The 23,841-nt window shown below is 30.5% G+C and overlaps 1 protein-coding gene across 1 annotated transcript in view; it reads left to right on the top strand.

Moving 5' to 3' along the window:
• Positions 1 to 23,621, top strand: part of LOC142235896 (uncharacterized) — a 62,494-nt gene extending 38,873 nt beyond the window's left edge. The window contains exon 2 of the mRNA XM_075307147.1: positions 22,902 to 23,621. Coding sequence (XP_075163262.1) covers positions 22,920 to 23,621 — 702 coding nt within the window. The 5' untranslated portion in view covers positions 22,902 to 22,919. The remainder of the gene's footprint in view (positions 1 to 22,901) is intronic.
• Positions 23,622 to 23,841: the final 220 nt, after the last annotated feature.

Genomic DNA, 23,841 nt, shown 5'->3' on the forward strand with positions numbered 1-23,841 from the left:
TGAATAGTCTAAGTGAGCCTGATACATCGGACTGCCACCTAACCTAACCTTACCAGAGGGAGGCAAATGTCAAAGTTTCTTGACCTAAGTTTAGTGAAAAAAAAAATACTGAAACAACACACAAAAAAAAATTTTTTTTTTGATTCAATCACGAAATTCATTTTTAGAATTGAAATGTCTTCAATCACGAAAATGATAGTATCAATCACAGTTTTAATTGGGCATAGAAAAAATTCTTGATTAAAAAAAATAATTGATTTCATTAGCAAATTTCAATTAATTTTTTAATTGATTCAATTAAAAATTTTATTGATGTTGACTGCAAAACTCAATTAATTTTTTTATTAAAAAAGGTAAATATTTTCAATTACTTTCTGAATTGGCTTAGAGTTTTTATTTGGAATAACAATTGATTGTTTGAAATACATTTTTAATTATAAATTAAAAAAAAATGTTTCATGTTAGCCTGATACCGAAACAGACAATTGACGTCCAAATGCATTATAAAGGGTGATTCTTTTGAGGTTAGGATTTTCATGCATTAGTATTTGACAGATCACGTGGGATTTCAGACATGGTGTCAAAGAGAAAGATGCTCAGTATGCTTTGACATTTCATCATGAATAGACTTACGATCTGCCACAACGTCGAATTTTCAGTGAATGGGCCCTAGAAAAGTTGGCAGAAAATCCGCTTTTTTATCGACAAATTTTGTTCAGCGATGAGGCTCATTTCTGGTTGAATGGCTACGTAAATAAGCAAAATTGCCGCATTTGGAGTGAAGAGCAACCAGAAGCCGTTCAAGAACTGCCCATGCATCCCGAAAAATGCACTGTTTGGTGTGGTTTGTACGCTGGTGGAATCATTGGACCGTATTTTTTCAAAGATGCTGTTGGACGCAACGTTACGGTGAATGGCGATCGCTATCGTTCGATGCTAACAAACTTTTTGTTGCCAAAAATGGAAGAACTGAACTTGGTTGACATGTGTTTTCAACAAGATGGCGCAACATGCCACACAGCTCGCGATTCTATGGCCATTTTGAGGGAAAACTTCGGAGAACAATTCATCTCAAGAAATGGACCGGTAAGTTGGCCACCAAGATCATGCGATTTGACGCCTTTAGACTATTTTTTGTGGGGCGACGTCAAGTCTAAAGTCTACAGAAATAAGCCAGCAACTATTCCAGCTTTGGAAGACAACATTTCCGAAGAAATTCGGGCTATTCCGGCCGAAATGCTCGAAAAAGTTGCCCAAAATTGGACTTTCCGAATGGACCACCTAAGACGCAGCCGCGGTCAACATTTAAATGAAATTATCTTCAAAAAGTAAATGTCATGGACCAATCTAACGTTTCAAATAAAGAACCGATGAGATTTTGCAAATTTTATGCGTTTTTTTAAAAAAAAAGTTATCAAGCTCTTAACAAATCACCCTTTATCTAATTATACAATTATTTTTCGAGCTTTATGGACAGATATAGATTAAGGAACATGGTTGAAAAGAAAACTCCAGATACAAAACTATACACGCCTGGACTGTACATGTTTCGGTTCGGGGGAATGAACCTTTCCACAGCCTTTAGTATAGATCTGGCTGGGAGAGATAACTCAATTTTGGGCCCTTTATGCTAACTCCTTATGGAGAAAACATTTGGGAAATTTCCTCTTACAAATTGAATCATCTTTTCTCCCACTGTACATCATCTTTTCATATAACTTACAAGTCCCTTAATCTTATTTTTATTTCGTTTTGTTACATAGTAATGCAACAACACGAAATTTTTATTTTTAGAAAGCTAATTTTGTTAGAATTCACCTAAGTGGTGAACAGTCGAACAATGCTTATTGTTTCTACAGTCAACTACAACATGTGACAATTAACAGAAACTGGTTTCCAGGATACAACAACAATTCTAACGCGTACATTAGTCGTGTTTTTCCTAGTTTTACGACGGGCTCATCGTTGCTTCTTATATTTCATGTTAGCCTGATACCGAAACAGGCAATTGACGTCCAAATGCATTATATCTATATCTGTCCATAAAGCTCGAAAAATAATTGTATAATGAGATAAAAAAAATGTTCATAACATTTTTAACTGACTTAGTCTTCCGAATTTGATTAAAAAGTTAATTGTATCATTAATTTATTAATTGAAAACATTTTCAAATTCAACTTTTTAATTGGAAATATTTTGGTGATATTTTTTTATGTAAATATTATGTAAATTGCGTTGTACCATTTTGGTTGTACAATCTTTCATATTAAATTAATATTTTTCAGTGTATGAACTTTATATTTATACCCTTCACCACTACTGTGGTACAGGGTATAATAAGTTTGTGCATTTGTATGTAACGCCAAGAAGGAAAAGTCGGAGACCCATCGTTTAGTATACCGATCGTCTTAGAATTAAATTCTGAGTCGATTTAGCGATGTCCGTCTGTCTATCTGTCCGTCTGTCTGTCTGTCCGTCTGTCTGTTGGTGTATTTTTGTGTGCAAAGTACAGCTCGCAGTTTTAGTCCGATTGTCCTAAAATTTGGTATAGGGTCCTGTTTCGGCTCAAAGACGATTCCTATTGATTTTGGTTCAGATTTAGATATAGCTGCCATATATATTTTTCACCGATCTGGTCATAATTGGCGTGTATATCTACCGATCTTCCTCAAATTCCGTACATCCGAATATTTTATGAGTCTCGAAAAACTTGCAAAATATCAGCCAAATCGGTTCAGATTTAGATATACCTCCCATATATAGCTTTCGCCCGATTTACACTCAAATGACCACAGAGGCCAATTTTTTGCTCCGATTTAGTTGAAATTTTGCACAGGGAGTAGAATTGGCATTGTAACTATGCGTGCCAAATTTGATTGAAATCGGTTCAGATTTAGATATATCTCCCATATATAGCTTTCGCCCGATTTACACTCATATGACCACAAAGGCCAATTTTTTGCTCCGATTTAGTTGAAATTTTGCACAGCGAGTAGAATTAGCATTGTAGCTATGCGTGCCAAATTTGGTTGAAATCGGTTCAGATTTTCTGATTTCGACAAAAATGGTCAAAATACCAACATTTTCCTAGTAAAATCGCCACTGCTTAATCGAAAAGCTGTAAAAATGACTCTAATTTTCCTAAACTTCTAATACATATATATCGAGCGATAAATCATAAATAAACTTTTGCGAAGTTTCCTTAAAATTGCTTCAGATTTAAATGTATCCCATATTTTTTTACTAAAATTGTGTTCCACCCTAGTGCATTAGCCAACTTAAATTTTGAGTCTATAGATTTTGTAAAAGTCTATCAAATTCTGTCCAAATCGAGTGATATTTAAATGTATGTATTTGGGACAAACCCTTATAAATAGCCCCCAAAACATTTGACGGATGTGATATGGTATCGAAAATTTAGATCTACAAAGTGGTGCAGGGTATAATATTCGGCCCCGCCCGACTTTAGACTTTCCTTACTTGTTTTTTTTTTTTTTTTTTTTTTTTGTATAAGTTCTTGACTTGCCTTTCGACACAGAGGAACCCAAATCAATGTTCTTTCGTTTGAAATGCGAAAGAAAGCTCTCGTTCGATATACAGAAACTGGGCATAAATATACGAAAGCTATTCACTTACAAATAGTTACACCTCAGTTTAAAAATAAACAAAAACAACGTTTTCTTAACATAAAAAAAACTACCCCAAAGATTCCAACATTTTTTAAATCAAATTTTAATGTTACTGTGTATGCTTCTCTGTCTCATGTCAACTACACTGAAAAACATATTTACGTGATATTAAAGATTACAAATTTACAAAATGTTAAGGACAAATTTCTTTAAAATAAGGCAATTTTAATTAAAATAAAGTTTATAATATTTGCTTCAAAAATTTTTTTAATTGAATTTAGGACACCAAATTTTGTAAATTTGCATCCCTCCGTTAAAGTAGCATGTCTTTGAATTAAGGCTAATTTTCCTTAAAGTAAAGAAACACATTTTTGATTTGAGGAAATTGTCCTTAAATTAACTGAAATTTTGAAACTTTAGATTTAAGATAAAAACGCCTCAAATATAGGCTAAGACTTCTTTTGAGGATTTAGCGTCGTTGGTTTAAAGTTTTTTTTTTTTTTTTTGGAATTAAGAAAACATTTTTTACTTTGAAGCAGGGCTGTGGAGCCGGAGTCGGAGTCGTAAAAATTTTGCTCGACACCGACTCCGGCTAAACCAAACTTTTTAAAACACTTCACATTTTTGTAACTAAGCAAGTTTTTACGCAAATTAGTTTCCATTGCGTTATTCATTCGATCAATGTACAGCATGATTGTAAATGAAAATCAACTTATAATTACGGCTATCTTTTTACGTTTCCTAGAATGTTAGACTAGCAGATGGGCTGGATCGAATTTTATTTCTATAGCAAATTTTGTGAAAATTTTATTTCTAAGTCAAAATTTTATTTCTATAGAAAATTTTGGCAACATTTTATAGTAATAGATTTTTATACCCACCACCATAGAATGGTGACGGGGGTATAATAAGTTTGTCATTCCGTTTGTAACACATCGAAATATCGATTTCCGACTATATAAAGTATATATATTCTTGATGAGGGAGGAATTCTAAGATGATATAACGATGTCCGTCTGTCCGTCTGTCTGTCTGTCTGTCTGTCTGTCTGTCTGTTGTAATCACGCTACAGTCTTCAATAATGAAGCAATCGTGCTGAAATTTTGCACAAACTCGTCTTTTGTCTGCAGGCAGGTCAAGTTCGAAGATGGGCTATATCGGTCCAGGTTTTGATATAGTCCCCATATAAACCGACCTCCCGATTTGGGGTCTTGGGCTTATAGAAATCGTAGTTTTTATCCAATTTGCCTGAAATTTGAAATCTAGAGGTATTTTATGACCATAAAGAGGTGTGCCAAAAATGGTGAGTATCGGTCCATGTTTTGGTATAGCCCCCATATAGACCGATCTCCCGATTTTACTTGTTGGGCTTATAGAAACCGCAGTTTTTATTCAATTTATCTGAAATTGGAAATCTAGAGGTATTGTAGGACCACAAATACGTGTGCCAAAAATTGTGAGTATCGGTCCATATTTTGGAATAGCCCCCATATAGACCGACCTCCCGATTTGGGGTCTTGGGCTTATAGAAATCGTAGTTTTTATCCAATTTGCCTGAAATTTGAAATCTAGAGGTATTTTATGACCATAAAGAGGTGTGCCAAAAATGGTGAGTATCGGTCCATATTTTGGTATAGCCCCTATATAGACCGATCTCCCGATTTTACTTCTTGGGCTTATAGAAACCGCAGTTTTTATTCAATTTACCTGAAATTGGACATCTAGAGGTATTGTAGGACCACAAATACGTGTGCCAAAAATTGTGAGTATCGGTCCATGTTTTGGTATGGTCCCCATATAAAACGACCTCCCGATTTGGGGTCTTGGGCTTATAGAAACCGTAGTTTTTAGCCAATTTGTCTGAAATTGGAAATCTAGAGGTATTTTAGGACCATAAAGAGGTGTGCCCGAAATGGTGAGTATCGGTCCATATTTTGGTATAGCCCCCATATAGACCGATTTCCCGATTTTACTTCTTGGGCTTCTAGAATCCGAAGTTTTTATCCTATTTGCCTGAAATTGGAAATCTAGAGGTATTTTCGGGTCATAAAGAGGTGTGCCGAAAACGGTGAGTATCGGTCCATATTTTAGTATAGCCCCCATAAGAACTCCTTGGGTTTCTAGAAACCGTAGTTTTTATCTGATTTGCCTAAAATTGTAAATATTCTGGTATTTTAGGCTCACAAAAACGTGTATCGGATTAAGTTTTTATCGGTCCATTTGGTAATGCCTCCATATAGACCGACTTCACTTCTTGAGGGTTAGAAGGAGCACTGATCATGAAAATTGCTTGAAACTCAATGTACAATTTCCAGATTTTACTTCTACAGATTTAAGATTTCAAACCAATAACGTCTTGATTTATATGTAATTTTCTTGCACACTTACAAGAGATGTTAATGATTCCTCTAAAACTCAAACAAAAATGGTTCTTATAAATCCTGAATCTGATATAGTCCTCATAGGTGAAATCTTTAAATTTATCTTCGGGAAGTGTCCTCAAGCCCTCCTAAAATTTCGAAGGAAACCCTAATATTTGGTTCATGGTGGTGCACCCTCAAAAAAAATCGCTTCTTTAACATATGTTCCAAACATATTTTGCAGGAAGCACATATATTATTGCATACTGCCGAAACATTAATATGTTTGTTTTATGTGAACATATTATATGTTTGGAAGCATTTTGAGCCAAAAATATTATATGCTTGGAAGAATTTTTCCCAAACACGATTGTGCTCATTCCCTAACATACTCGTAATTTTCAAATTTTTTAGTTATTGGCACCTTTTTCTGTAATACAAATAATGTTGAAGAAATTATTCAATTTTATAAATTTTTTAAATTTTACCTTTCGCCTGCACGGAGAATCGAACCGAGGACCATACAGTTTGTAAGCCAACACACTATCCACTGGGCTACGTAGCTGTTATAGTCACCAGTAGATAATTATCGTTTTAAGTTACATTTATATAGCATAGTTTGCAGCGCCCACGAGCCCATGCAAACATTACATTATTTAACAGAAACATACATTTGTTTGCCACGTGGAGCAGTGGTTAGCATGTCTGCCTTGCATGCAAAGGGTCGTGGGTTCAATCCCTGCTCCGACCGAACATTTTTTTTTTTTTTTAATTTACACATTTATATTTATACTATATTAAATTTTTTTAAATGAAACTTCGAAATGTGCGTTATTAAAGATTTATAGTCAGTAACAGTGCTTGATATAAACGAAATTGACTGCTTTTTGGATAAAATATTATTTTTTATTGCAAAAATAACAATATTGTAATAAAAAACTGTTTTTGGACAAAACTTTAAAATTTGGAAGGAATTAAAAAACTAACAAAAGAAGAACGTGGAGTCGAGTATAAACATACATACATAATTTTATAATATAAACATACATTTATTTAGGAGTGAACAGTTTTTTACTAGCATTTAACACCATCGCTCTAAAATTCCTTTTATTTTTCTTTAATAATTCATTTTAAAGAAAATAAACTTTTTAAATTGTTTTAGCTGTAAAACTCGAACTTAATGCCCGCTTTTATATTTAATGGTGTCCGTCAACTCCTCGTGGACTACTAAAGAGGAACTAAAGTTTGTTTTTTTTACATTTTACTGTGTAATTTTTCACTATTTCCTCCTTATTTCATTTTACTGTCCCAACTCTAAAAAGTGTATAATGCCCTTTCGCTATTTTTATGAAGACCCCTGATTTCTTTTAACGAACCAAGAAAAAAATTGTGCCCATAATGCCAAAATGATAAACAAAACACATGTCCACACATACATAAAATGCTGCTCTCAAGGCGAAAACATATGCTGTTTGTTTTTCAAATGTCTATTCTCTTGGTTTCGAATGTCTATTCTCTTTATTCAAATTAAATAATATTTAGACTTAAGCATATCAAATTTTTGGCCTTATCATAAAACAGTTTTCCGAAACAACATACAAGCGGTTTCACAGAAATTGTTCTCTTTTGACTCTTTTGCTGTGTTATATTGATATCTTTCGTCAAGTCTCCCGGTTTCCATCTCTATTTCTCTCTATACTCTCTCTCTGTCGCTTTGAATAAAATATCACAACATATGTATGTTTAGTCGAAATTTGTAAATTTATATATGTTTGTATTCACACATATGATTTTTATGAAACATTCATGCCCCAAACATAATATATTCTAACATATTAACATAGATGTCCCAAACATTTAGTGTTAGTTTAGGAACATTACATGTTCGCACTTAAATATATTGTGGTTTAAAATCGTGCCCGAAACACATTTTGTTTATATCGGAACATATGAAAAACATATTTTTCTAACAGTGTGGGTATTTAAGATTCGGCCTGGCCGAACTTACTGCTGTATATACTTGTTTATTAGAAAATTTGGTCAAAATTTTATTTCTATAGAAAATTTAGTCAAAATTTTGTTTCTGTAGAATATTTTGCAGAATTTTATTTACTACACAAATATTTTTCTAAAATTGTATTTTTATTGATATTTTTTTCAAAATTTTATTTCTATAAGAAAAAATTGTCAAATTTTATTTCTATAGCAAATTTCCTCAATTTTTTTTTCATACTGATGCTCACTGATACTCACTGCTATAAAAAATGTATTCAAAATTTTATTACTATAGAAATATTTTTTCTACATAAAATTTAGTCAAAATTTTATTTCTATAGAAAATTTAGTCAAAATTTTGTTTCTATAGAAATAAAATTTTGCACAATTTTGTTTGCTACACAATTTTTTTTTTAAATTGTATTTCTATTAATACTTTTTTTTAACTTTTCTTTTTTCATTCTTTTCTATAAAAAATTTTGCCAAATTTTATTTCTATAAAAATTTTATTTCTATATATTTGGTCAAAATTTGATTTCTATAGAAAATTTTGCCAAAATTTTATTTCTATAGAAAATTTTGCCAAGTCGAAAACTTGTAGAAATGACTCAAATTTTCAAATTTTTCGATGAATGAATCATAAATGCATTTTTGCGAAATTGTCTAAACAATTATAAATATTTCCCAAATATTGCCCGAGTTTTGTAGAAGTCTGATTTGAGATTTTATCAAAATGTAGATATAAATACAAAGTTGTGCAGAGTATATTATAATCGGCCCGCCCGACTTTAGACTTTCCTTGCATTTTTATTTTTTGTTAAAATTATGTTACGTCCCATAACGTTAGATTTAAATTTTAAGATTCATGTTAATTCCAAGTTAGATTTTGTAGAAGTATATACAATTTTGTCTAAATCGATTCAGATTCAAATTCATGCATATGGAAATATAAACCTTTATATTGCTCGCAACAAATTTAAAGGATTTGAGATAGTATCAATAATTTTAATCCACAAATATTTACATATACACTGTTAGAAAAATATGTTTTTCATATGTTCCGATATAAACAAAATGTGTTTCGGGCACGATTTTAAACCACAATATATTTAAGTGCGAACATGTAATGTTCCTAAACTAACACTAAATGTTTGGGACATCTATGTTAATATGTTAGAATATATTATGTTTGGGGCATGAATGTTTCATAAAAATCATATGTGTGAATACAAACATATATAAATTTACAAATTTCGACTAAACATACATATGTTGTGATATTTTATTCAAAGCGACAGAGAGAGAGTATAGAGAGAAATAGAGATGGAAACCGGGAGACTTGACGAAAGATATCAATATAACACAGCAAAAGAGTCAAAAGAGAACAATTTCTGTGAAACCGCTTGTATGTTGTTTCGGAAAACTGTTTTATGATAAGGCCAAAAATTTGATATGCTTAAGTCTAAATATTATTTAATTTGAATAAAGAGAATAGACATTCGAAACCAAGAGAATAGACATTTGAAAAACAAACAGCATATGTTTTCGCCTTGAGAGCAGCATTTTATGTATGTGTGGACATGTGTTTTGTTTATCATTTTGGCATTATGGGCACAATTTTTTTCTTGGTTCGTTAAAAGAAATCAGGGGTCTTCATAAAAATAGCGAAAGGGCATTATACACTTTTTAGAGTTGGGACAGTAAAATGAAATAAGGAGGAAATAGTGAAAAATTACACAGTAAAATGTAAAAAAAACAAACTTTAGTTCCTCTTTAGTAGTCCACGAGGAGTTGACGGACACCATTAAATATAAAAGCGGGCATTAAGTTCGAGTTTTACAGCTAAAACAATTTAAAAAGTTTATTTTCTTTAAAATGAATTATTAAAGAAAAATAAAAGGAATTTTAGAGCGATGGTGTTAAATGCTAGTAAAAAACTGTTCACTCCTAAATAAATGTATGTTTATATTATAAAATTATGTATGTATGTTTATACTCGACTCCACGTTCTTCTTTTGTTAGTTTTTTAATTCCTTCCAAATTTTAAAGTTTTGTCCAAAAACAGTTTTTTATTACAATATTGTTATTTTTGCAATAAAAAATAATATTTTATCCAAAAAGCAGTCAATTTCGTTTATATCAAGCACTGTTACTGACTATAAATCTTTAATAACGCACATTTCGAAGTTTCATTTAAAAAAATTTAATATAGTATAAATATAAATGTGTAAATTAAAAAAAAAAAAAAATGTTCGGTCGGAGCAGGGATTGAACCCACGACCCTTTGCATGCAAGGCAGACATGCTAACCACTGCTCCACGTGGCAAACAAATGTATGTTTCTGTTAAATAATGTAATGTTTGCATGGGCTCGTGGGCGCTGCAAACTATGCTATATAAATGTAACTTAAAACGATAATTATCTACTGGTGACTATAACAGCTACGTAGCCCAGTGGATAGTGTGTTGGCTTACAAACTGTATGGTCCTCGGTTCGATTCTCCGTGCAGGCGAAAGGTAAAATTTAAAAAATTTATAAAATTGAATAATTTCTTCAACATTATTTGTATTACAGAAAAAGGTGCCAATAACTAAAAAATTTGAAAATTACGAGTATGTTAGGGAATGAGCACAATCGTGTTTGGGAAAAATTCTTCCAAGCATATAATATTTTTGGCTCAAAATGCTTCCAAACATATAATATGTTCACATAAAACAAACATATTAATGTTTCGGCAGTATGCAATAATATATGTGCTTCCTGCAAAATATGTTTGGAACATATGTTAAAGAAGCGATTTTTTTTGAGGGTGTACTGTTGGTATCTTCTCACATTATGATGGGTATTTATATCATTATTTTATTCATTAAACATTGCCCTAAATTTGAAATATAGAGTTCAATTGGCATCTAATGTGAAATTAAGACTTTTTCTTGCACACATAAATAAATACGAAACTTTATATCGATCCACTTACAGTACCCCCACAATAGAACTACAAATTAGTGGTATTAAAATGAGATTTAGTTATATTACCCGGAGTGACTCCTGAGACGGAGTCGGAGTCGAGCTGATGAAAAATGCTGGAGTCGGAGTCGGAGTCGAGCAAAATTGGCTCGACTCCACAGCCCTGCTTTGAAGTATCCGTTATAATTTGGGTTTTTAAACTGGCATTAATGTGTACGTGGGTACCTTTAATAATAAACCGCAAAAAGAGAATGAAAATTTGATAAATGAGATCTGTATCCAAATTTTAATTTTATTGGTCCTAGATTTAAAGCCAGATAGGTAGCTAAAAAATTTCATTATTTTAAAGAAGCCGCATCCTTAAGGGAAGGTCAAAATCTTTGGATCCAATAAACTTTTTTTGAGTGTAGGCTATATTTACGACATATTTAATTATTCAATAAATTAAATCAATCAATTAGAATAGATTTTATTTTTTTTTGCAGCAAAAGTAATTCTAAAAATAAACAAAATCACTTTTTTAATTTAAATAAAAAAGAACGCACATGTGTGTACATATTCCTCGTTAATACCATTTTGGTACTCGTTTTTTTTTTATTTCATTCCAATAGTTGTTATTGTAAATCATTAATTGCGAACATAGATTTTTAATTATATATTTTGCAAAAACAAAATGCAGCTAAATTTGAATATTTAATCCGGTAGTGATATTCAACACAACATAAGTAGCTATGTTTTGCGTATACACACCCTTATTCGATTGCCACGATATTCTCACGTATTTTTTTAATTATCCAAATATGCTGCACTATAGCCATTGTTTATCAGTCATTCATCCATTCCATAATGTTGTCAATATAATAAAAACAAAATCATCACGTTTTGTTAACCTATTGATCTAGAAGTATTGAGTGAATTTTTGATATTCCTTAGCAGGTAATTGAACTTCGATAGATGGCACCTCCATTTCATTCATGCTGTGCATGAGAGTTTTAAAGAAAAGGAAAAGTACTACGAGAATTTTATGAGGAATTTAAAACGTTTCATAAAAACAATTATAGAGTTTATAATATAAATGTTGATAATGTTAAGCCGTCTATATGGAGGGGAAGGAGGCGTTATACGTAAGGTGGTACTTGATTTAGAGATATCTGGTTAACGAAAGAAACCTTCCACTTGTCTTTCTGTTGATCAGTCCTGATGATTTTTTTTATTACATGCTTCAATATCATCAGTAGTTGAAAAAAAGATTGAAACTAATTATTTCATCACGCTGGAGCAGATCATAGTGCCCTGAAAGAATATTTAGATGATATTAAAGATTACGCCACCTAATTTTTAGGACGCGCAATTTACAAAATATTAAGGACAAATTTCTTTAAAATGATGAAATTTTAATTAAAATAAAGTTTATAATCTTTGCTTCAAAAATTTTTTTTATTAAATATAGGACACAAATGTTGGAAATTTGTGTCCCTCTGACAAAATTTTCTATAGAAATAAAATATTGACAACATTTTCTATAGAAAAAAAGTTTGACAAAATTTTCTATAGAAATAAAATTTTGACAAAATTTTCTATAGAAATAAAATTTTAACAAAATTTTCTATAGAAATAAAATTTTAACAAAATTTTCTATAGAAATAAAATTTTGACAAAATTTTCTATATAAAAATAAAAAAACAACATAAAAATAAAATTTTGACAAAATTTTCAATAGAAATAAAATTTTGACAAAATTTTGAAATAAACTTTTCTATAGAAATAAAATTTTGACGAAATTTTCTATAGAAAAAAAATTTGGTTAAAAATTCCCATAGAAATAAAATGTTAACAAAATTTTCTGTAGAAATAAAATTTTGACAAAATTTTTAAATAAAATTTTAAGAAAATTTTCTATAGAAATAAAATTTTAAGAAAATTTTCTATAGAAATAAAATTTTGACAAAATTTTCTATAGAAATAAAATTTTGACAAAACTTTCTATAGAAAACAAGTAAGGAAAGTCTAAAGTCGAGCGGGGCCGACTATATTATACCTATATATATTGTTTGAAGATCCAAATTTTCGATACCATATCACATCCGTCAAATGTGTTAAATATCACTCGATCTGGATAGAATTTGATAGACTTCCACAAAATCTATAGACTCAAAATTTAAGTTGCTAATGCACTAGGGTGGAACACAATTTTAGTAAAAAAATATGGGAAAATTTTAAATCTGAAGCACTTTTAAGGAAACTTCGCAAAAGTTTATTTATGATTTATCGCTCGATATATATGTATTAGAAGTTTAGGAAAATTAGAATCATTTTTACAACTTTTCGACTAAGCAGTGGCGATTTTACAAGGAAAATGTTTCTTTTTTGACCATTTTTGTCGAAATCAGAAGAACATATATATGGGAGCTATATCTAAATCTGAACCGATTTTGCACAAATTTGGCACGCATAGCTACAATGCTAATTCTACTCCCTGTGAAAATTTTCAACTAAATCGGAGCTAAAAATTGGCCTCTGTGGTCATATGAGTGTAAATCGGGGGAAATGGGAGATATATCTAAATCTGAACCGATTTCAACCAAATTTGGCACGCATAGCTACAATTCTAATTCTACTCCCTTTGCAAAATTTCAATTAAATCGGAGCCAAAAGATTGGCCACTGTGGTCATATGAGTGTAAATCGGGCGAACGATATATATGGGAGCTATATCTAAATCTGAACCGATTTCAATAAAATTTGCCACACTTGACTACACTACTAATTGTACTCCTAGTGCAAAAATGTCAACCAAATTGGGGTAAAACTCTGGCTTCTGGGACCGTATTAGTCCATATCGGGCGAAAGATATATATGGGAGCTATATCTAAATCTGAACCGATTTCAACCAAATTTGGCACGCATAGCTACAATGCTAATTCTACTCCCTGTGCAAAATTTCAATTAAATCGGAGTAAAAGATTGGCCACTGTGGTCATATGTTCCACAGTGTGGCGCAGGGATAAAAATTTTGGTTAAAAATTTTTATAGAAATAAAATTTTGACAAATTTCCATATAAATAAAATTTTTACAAATTTTCTACAGAAATAAAATTTTGATTAAACATTTCCATAGAAATAAAATTTTGACAATTTTTCTATAGAAATACAATTTTGCCAAAATTTTCTATAGAAATAAAATTCTGACAAAGTTTTGAAATAAAATTTTGACAAAATTTTGAAATAAAATTTTGACAAAATTTTCTATGGAAATAAAATTTTGACAATCTTTCTATAATATTTTTATAGAAGGATTGTCAAAATTTTATTTCCATAGAAAATTTTGTCAAAATTTTGAAATAAAATTTTCCATAGAAATAAAATTTTGGTTAAAATTTTCCATAGAAATACAATTTTGACAAAATTTTTGGCTTTGAAACTTAAAATAAAGAAACACATTTTCGTCCTTAAATTAACTGAAATATTGAATCTGTACACAGAAAAAAATCTCACGAAAGTTTTTCTAATTAAAATCTTAACTGAGTCCTAAAAAATGTTCAATTAAAAATTTAATTGATTCAACAAATTTTTTAATTGAAACAAAAATCAATCACACAAAATAATAGTACCAATTATTTTTTTAATTGACTGTCAATTAATTTTTTAATTAATACTATCATTTCTGTGATTGAAGACATTTCAATTAAAAAATTAATTGGATCAATTAATTTAGTGATTGAATTAAAATTTTTTTTTTGTGTGTAGATTTAAAATAAAAACGCTTCAAATATAGGCTAAGACTTATTTTGAGGATTTAGCATCTTTGGTTTATTTTTTTGGTTTTAAGAAAACGTTTTTTACTTTGAAGTATTCGTTATAATTTGGACGTGAACAGCCTTAATATACCGTGAAAATAGAATGCAAATTCAATAAATGACATTTGTATTCTAATTTCAGTTTTATTGATCCTAGATTTAAAGCCAGATAGGTCGCCAAAAGAAGCCACATCTTTGACATGGTTTCAATACCAAAATCTATTGAGAAAAAAAGGAAAAGTCTTATTCAACTATACATTATACAAACTCTAATTGTTATCTTAAATGATTTCGTTTAATAAAAATCATAAACTCACTTTCCCAGATTCTCTTCACAAAACGTAGTCATCAGAACACAAATAAAAATACTAATAAATTAGTTTAAATGGCTTAAGCAAAACCAAGGAGTTATCTCTATTTTACAAGCGGCAATTGCGTCGTCGCTACCAAATCAACGGCAAAAAAAATATAATTTTTTTGTGCACGAGAATAAATATTTCTAGTGACAAATTTAGACTTTTTTCTTATAAAGTCGTCGGGTCGCATTTCTTCAAACGCCTGCCATTGTTATCTCCAAAATGTCCACAAGACAAAATAATATTAAACAAAATATATATATATATATATATGTATATATGAAGTGGATAGATAGATATATCTATCCGAGAATGTGGAAAATTATATGATACCAAAAATGTGATTACCTGAGAGAATATCGCTCGTAAAGAGTTATCTGGCAATTATGGGCAATGAAACACTTGGCGACTGTATCAGCAGTTTGTTTGAATAGCCACAATCAATTAAATATGCAGTGTAGTTCTGGAAAAATACCTCAATATATTCCACATATTTATTTGTTATAGAAAATTTCATTGCAATTTTATTTCTCCAGAATATTTCTGTGAAATTGTATTTCTATAGATTTTTTCTCGAAATATCATCTATAAACAATTTCGGCGAAATTTCCTTTCAATAGTAATTTAGCTGACCCGGTGTGTTTCGTAACACCATTTGTCGAAATTCAGAAAAATATATATAAATACATGTATGTCCACTGCTACCTGCTATGTGGTAGTTATTCAAAGAAAATCACTTGCTAAAAGGATCAACTGAAAATTTACACCTTCGATTGGTTACCAGATCACGGTTGCCACAGTTGGTAGAATTCTACCAAAAATGGTAGATTTTTCACTGCACGCGGAGAAGAAACATAATTGTCACAATCATATTCGAAGAGCAAAATAATATGATAGGAGCTATTTTTGCGGCAACCATGTAACATTTTCACCTGCAACTATGTTGGCTCAGTGAACATGGTTCTAAGAAAAATAAAATTGTCCTCATATAAAATGTTATTATATTGATAAAAAGATTTTTGTTTCCATTAAAAGGCAATGGTCACGATCTAAAATTTTAGGACATTCGTCAAAAATGTTTTTCTTCCAGTTAAAAGAACATGGTCACAACCTAAAATGGTTTGATCTTTATGAAAAAAACATTTTTCGTCGTCGAAAAAAAAGGACGCCACTTGAGAAAAGAAAACACAAAATTAACTTTATTTATTTGTTTTTTATTTATTTATAAACTGATTCATTGTTTATTTGTATTTACTATGTCGCGCAAGCAAACATCACATATTTTTACACATTATATTTTGGTTCAATTTCAACAATAAGTAATCATTCCAAATTTACTTCGTTCCCATCAAATGTACCAATGCAGACATCATGTAACTGCAAATAAAAATAAATTATACCATATATCAAAATGCAGAACAAAAAACAGGTACATTTTTTCAATTACACTTTCCTTTTTTGTGTTCACATAAAACCACGTGCCACTTCTGAGTGAATAAATTAACACAAAACACAGTAATTCCATATTCTCCGTCCATTCCAAGAAACAATCAACACACGACTGACGCGCAAATTGAAAATCGTGTCTACCTGCTCAATGTTTTTATAAAATTCTTTTCGCTGCAAAAAAATAAATGGTCACGAAAACAATGTATATGGTCTTTATCAAAGATTATATATTTGAGGAAGATGGGAGATGGCTTGCGTCATACCAAATGTTGCATTTACCAGATTAGTTTAATACATGTTTGCAATATTTTAGTTGTTTTTCGTTTTTATTTTTTTAATGAAAAATTTATTTTTCTTAATGAAACAATGTTAAATTTTAGGCAACAACAAAAAAATTACATTTTCCCCTTTATGGAAATTTATTTCGTGCTCTTAATTTCTTTTTATTTGCATTTTAATGCTATGTCAATACTTGTCGTATACGCGTTTGGTTCGAGTATTAAACTAATGTGATAAATGGTTTGATGTGCTCAGTAGCCAATCTCCCATCTTCCTCTTTTATAATCTTTGGTCTTTATGGCCATGTAATGGTTCTAGACATGTCTATACGTAACCTATAAAAATACTTTTCTCTCTGCAAAAAAGGAAAAAATATGAATGGTCAGGTACATGATTTTCCCGACCATATAATGGTCTCAAATTCTATCATTTAAATAATAGAACATGTTTGCGGCATTTGAGATCCATTTAAATGCTTATTGCCAACATATATATTTCTCCGCTCGAAAATTATTTTTACAAAGACAAAATATATGGTTTCGCGACAATAACATGATCTATATAAGCATTAAATGGATGCGGCAAACATGTTTTTTTCTGTGCGTGGTATGGTGGATTGGTAGAATTCTTTATGTTTTGATAGATTTGGCCAAATATTCCTCTACAACTAAGGGGTACTTTAAAAATTTCCCATAGAAATAAAATTTTGGCAAAATTTCCCATAGAAATAAAATTTTGAAAAAATTTTCTATAGAAATAACATTTTGACAAAATTTTCTATAGAAATTAAAGTTTGACAAAATTTCTATAGAAATTAAAGTTTGACAAAATTTTCTATAAAAATTAAATTTTGACAAAATGTTCTAAAGAAATACAATTTTTTTATACAAATAAAATGTTGACAAAATTTTCCATAGAAATAAAATTTTCTTTTCTATTGAAATAAAATTTTGACAAAATTTTTTACAGAAATAAAATTTTGAGAAAATTTTTTACAGAAATAAAATATTGACAAAATTTTCTATAGAAATAACATTTTGAAAAAATTTTCTATAGAAATAAAACTTTGACAGCATTTTCTATAGAAATAAAATTTTTACAAAATTTTCAATAGAAATAAAATTTTAACAAAATGTTCTATAGAAATAAAATTTTGACAAAATGTTCTATAGAAATAAAATTTTGACAAATTTTTTTACAGAAATAAAATATTGACAAAATTTTCTATAGAAATAAAATTTTGTGCAAATTTTCTAAAGAAATAACATTTTGACAAAATTTTCTAAAGAAATAAAATTTTGACAAAATTTTTTACAGAAATAAAAATTTGACAAATTTTTTTACAGAAATGAAATATTGACAAGATTTTCTTTAGAAATAAAACTTTGACAGCATTTTTATAGAAGTAAAATTTTGACAACATTTTCTATAGAAATAAAATTTTGACAAAATTTTTTTGTGAAAATTTTCTATAGAAATACAATTTTGTGAGAATTTTCTACAGAATTAAAATTTTCTATAGAGATAATATGATGACAAGATTTTCTATAGAAATAAAGTGTTGACAAAATTTTCTTAAAAATAACAGTTTGACAAAATTTTTTACAAATATACAATTTTGCTAAAATTTTCTACAGAAATAAAATTTTTATTGTTGTTTTTGATCTCAGCTTAAAGCCATGCGTTGACTAAACTACAAGTGTAGCTTAACCAACAGAGGAAAAATATGCTTGTCAAATTTATTTGGGCAAAGCCCTATAGACTTCAAGATGGTTGGATGTACAGCTGTTTCGGAATTACCACATTCCTCATCAGCATCCTCTACTTGCAGCAAAACTATCAACCAATTATCAGAATAAATTCGGGTAATTCACTCAACCCAAAGTGAAATACACTTGAACCTTCCGAAAAAGGGTTTAATAGTCGGCTACTGCCTAAACAAATTTGCAAGCATATCTCTTTTCCTTTGCCAAACTCAAATCATCGATTTGTATTTAGTTGGCTGGGTTTGTTTTTGAGCGTGCTTCCTCTATCTTCATTCGTTTTGTTTGTTATTGTTGGCTTCTCTTCAATCGTTATTGTTGTTTTTCATCTCAGCTTAAAGCCATGCATTGACTAAACTACAAGTGTAGCTTAAAATTTTGACAAAATTTTCTATAGAAATAAAATTTTGACAAAATTTTCTATAGAAATAAAATTTTGACAAAATTTTCTATATAAAAAATTTTCTATTTCAATAGAAATAAAATTTTTTACAGAAATAAAATTTTGACAACATTTTTTACAGAAAAACAATCTATAGAAATAACCAGTAAGGAAAGTTTAAAGTCGGGCGGGGCCGACTATATTATACCCTGCACCACTTTGTAGATCTAAATTTTCGATACCATATCACATCCGTCAAATGTGTTGGGGGCTATATATAAAGGTTTGTCCCAAATACATACATTTAAATATCACTCGATCTGGACAGAATTTGATAGACTTCTACAAAATCTATAGACTCAAAATTTAAGTCGGCTAATGCACTAGGGTGGAACACAATGTTAGTAAAAAAAAATATGGGAAACATTTAAATCTGGAGCAATTTTAAGAAAACTTCGCAAAAGTTTATTTATGATTTATCGCTCGATATATATGCATTAGAAGTTAAGGAAAAATAGAGTCATTTTTACAACTTTTCGACTAAACAGTGGCGACTTTACATGGAAAATGTTGGTATTTTGACCATTTTTGTCGAAATCAGAAAAACATATATATGGGAGCTATATCTAAATCTAAACCGATTTCAACCAAATTTGGCACGCATAGCAACAATGCTAATTCAACCCCTTGTGCAAAATTTCAACTAAATCGGAGTTAAAAATTGGTATCTATGGTCATATGAGTGTAAATCGGGCGAAAACTATATATGGGAGCTATATCTAAATCTGAACCGATTTCAACCAAATTTGGCACGCATAGCTACAATGCTAATTCTACTCCCTGTGCAAAATTTCAACTAAATCGGAGCAAAAAATTGGCCTCTGTGGGCAAATGAGTGTAAATCGGGCGAAAGCTATATATGGGCGCTATATCTAAATCTGAACCGATTTGGCTGATATTTTGCAAGTTTTTCGAGACTCATAAAATATTCGGATGTACGGAATTTGAGGAAGATCGGTTGATATACACGCCAATTATGACCAGATCGGTGAAAATATATATGGCAGCTATATCTAAATCTGAACCGATTTTCAATAGGGATCGTCTTTGAGCCGAAACAGGACCCTATACCAAATTTTAGGACAATCGGACTAAAACTGCGAGCTGTACTTTGCACACAAAAATACATCAACAGACAGACAGACAGACGGACAGACAGACGGACATCGCTAAATCGACTCAGAATTTAATTCTAAGACGATCGGTATACTAAACGATGGGTCTCAGGCTTTTCCTTCTTGGCGTTACATACAAATGCACAAACTTATTATACCCTGTACCACAGTAGTGGTGAAGGGTATAAAAATTTGTGAAAAATTTCTATAGAAATAAAATTTTGACAAATTTTTTACAGAAATAAAATTTTGACAAAATTTTTTACAGAAATAAAATTTTGACAAAATTTTTTTACAGAAATAAAATATTGACAAAATTTTCTATAGAAATAAAACTTTGACAGCATTTTTATAGAAGTAAAATTTTGACAAAATTTTCTATAGAAATAAAATTTTAACAAAACTTTTTTGTGAAAATTTTCTATAGAAATACAATTTTGTGATAATTTTCTACAGAATTAAAATTTTCTATAGAGATAATATGATGATAAAATTTTCTATAGAAATAAAGTGTTGACAAAATTTTCTATAAAAATAAAATTTTGACAATATTTTTTATAGAAATAACAGTTTGACAAAATTTTTTACAAATATACAATTTTGTGATAATTTTCTACAGAATTAAAATCTTCTATAGAGATAATATGATGACAAAATTTTCTATAGAAATAAAGTGCTGACAATATTTTCTATAAAAATAAAATTTTGTCAATATTTTTTATAGAAACAACAGTTTGACAAAATTTTTTACAAATATACAATTTTGCTAAAATTTTCTATAGAAACAAAATATTGACAAAATTTTCTATAGAAATAAAATATTGACAAAATTTTCTATAGATATAAAATTTTGACAAAATTTTCTATAGAAATAAAATTTTCTGAAAATTTTCTATAGAAATAAAACCATCACAGCATTTTTATAGAAGTAAAATTTTGACAACATTTTCTATAGAAATAAAATTTTGGCAATTTTTTTTGACAAAATTTTCTTTAGAAAGAAAATTTTGAAAAAAAATTCTATAGAAATAACAGTTTGATTTTTAAAACAATAAGATACAAATATTTTTTTTTCTGTACTCGTAGTAGATCCCAACGAGTTTTCATTAAAATCCAATGAGCCATTCAATATTTAACATCACCATTTTTATATAAATTTTCTCATTCATTTAAATTAAAAATTTCATTCGAATTTTCTATGTTTCTGATGCCTTGAAATTTCAATTCTCCAAAACGCGTTGACCCACAATCATGAAAAGCTTAAAAAGTTACTACGATAAGCAAATACTACCACTTCTCTTTCATACCGCCATCTTATTAACTAAACAAATACGGAGCAAGGATATAAAAGAAGCCTAGTTATCAATTCAATGTTTCATGGTCCACACGTGCATTAATTAATTATATAAAAAAACAACAACAAAATTATATATACATCGCAGGTTTAGTCAGTCGGAGGGTGCTTTTAATTTAATTCAGCAGCATTTATTTATTGGTAGTTTGTTTATATTTAAACAGCAAATGACGTTCAAGTTTTATCTTTTTTTTTTGTTGTTATTTTTTCACGTTATTGTTTGTTTTTGAAATTATTTTAATTTCCAATTGTCACCAGATCTACTCCCGTACCAGAGTGGAGAAAGTAATACGTAAAACCTTTGTGAAGATCATATAATTGGCGCAGCTGGCGGCAATTCTTTGAATACTTCGACCGAAAGACTATTCTTCCAGATATCTGAATGTAAAGTAAATACAAATAATGAGGTATGGATATTTTTGTCTACCATTATTTATTTAAATGATCTCCTGGTATACATTTAGGTATTCACCGATGGCAATGTCAACACCAATGTAGAATCTAATTTAAAAAAATAATTATCACACTTCTAGTGCAAAACTGAATTTGGTGACCTTTTTATGCGATTATTCCCAAGAAAATAAGTAATGAGGAAATACAGAAAAACAGTTTTTCTGACAAATTTGAAATGCTGAACAGAGTTTAGTAAAACTATATCCGAAGGTTGTCTTTTATATTTCGGGATTGGACTAACCTAGTGTTGCAATCTGAATCTCTATCGAAAAAACCATGACATTTTTGAAGTAATACGAGTGGGTCGTGGTGAAATTCTGAGTCGATCTAGCGATGTCCGTCCGTCCGTGGAATTCATGCTAACTTCCAAACGAAACAAGCTATTGACTTGAAGCTTGGCACAAAGAGTTGTTATTGGTGTAGGTCGGATGGTATTGCAAATGGGCCATATCGGACCACTTTTACGTATAGCCCCCATATAAACGGACCCCCTGATTTGACTTGCGCAGCCTCTTAGGGAAGTAAATTTCATCCGAGCCGGTTCACGCTAAAATTGGTCCATATAGGTCTATAATTATATATAGCCTTCATATAAACGGATCCCCGGATTTGACCTCCTGGGCCTCTTGGAGGAGCAAATTTCATCCGAACCGGTTGAAATTTGGTACGACGTGTTGATATATGACCTCTAACACCTATGCAAAAATTGGTCCAAATCGGTGTATAATTATATATAGCCCCCCTGTAAACGAATCCCCAGATTTGACCTCCGTATCCTCTTGGAGGAGCAAATTTCATGGTGTAAGTATATGGTATCTAACAACCAAGCAAAGATTGCTTCATATTGGTCATATTGGTTAAATTGTAAGGGCCGATGTTGAATGTGAACCACACCTAAACGCCAAGTTTTTTCCGAATTTTATTTGACATTTCTCTATTTCAGACTTACTCAATTTGAACCATGAAGAGATACACAATCCAACAACGTGTTAAATGGTTCCAAGAAATGGCAAAAGTGGATGATCAATTTTCGAAGAAAATCATTTTCAGCGATGAGGCATATTTTCACCTCAGTGGATTCGTCAATAAACAAAATTTCCGCATTTGGGCGAATGAGAATCCAAGAGTGATTGTTGAAAAACCAATGCACCCACAAAGAGTGACTGTTTGGTGCGGTTTATGGGCTGGCGGCATCATCGGGCCGTATTTTTTCCAAAATGAGGCCGGTCAGGCTGTTACTGTGAATGGTGTTCGCTATCGTGAGATGATAACGAACTTTTTATGGCCCGAATTGGAAGATATGGATGTGGATGATATGTGGTTTCAGCAGGACGGTGCCACTTGCCACACAGCTAACGAAGCAATGGATCTTTTGCGCAACAAATTCAATGGCCGTGTTATCTCACATAATGGCGATGTCAATTGGCCACCAAGATCATGTGATTTGACACCGTTGGACTTTTTTCTTTGGAGTTATTTGAAAGAAAAGGTGTACGTCGATAAGCCAGCAACAATTCAAGAGCTAAAGGATGAGATAATTCGGCACATTAACGGCATAGAACCTCCATTATGCCTCAGCGTCATCGAAAATTTGGACCATCGGATGAAGGTGTGCCACCGAGGTTGCGGCGCCCATTTGGCCGATATTTTATTCCATACATAATTGAGTAATACCAGTATATCATAATATAATAAAATTGCAATAATTTCCTAAATAGTTAGTGTTTTATTCAAAATCAACATCGGCCCTTGAAATTTAACCATACACTGGTAGAAAAAGTTTCGTTAATACGATGAATTTCTACGTTGTATTAACGAAATTCTTCATTAAAAGTCAGCCAACGTAGCATTTCGTTAGAACAACGTAATTTTACGTTATATTT

Source organism: Haematobia irritans, chromosome 4 (genome assembly GCF_050003625.1).
Source record: "Haematobia irritans isolate KBUSLIRL chromosome 4, ASM5000362v1, whole genome shotgun sequence".
Taxonomy (NCBI): Eukaryota; Metazoa; Arthropoda; class Insecta; order Diptera; family Muscidae; genus Haematobia; species Haematobia irritans.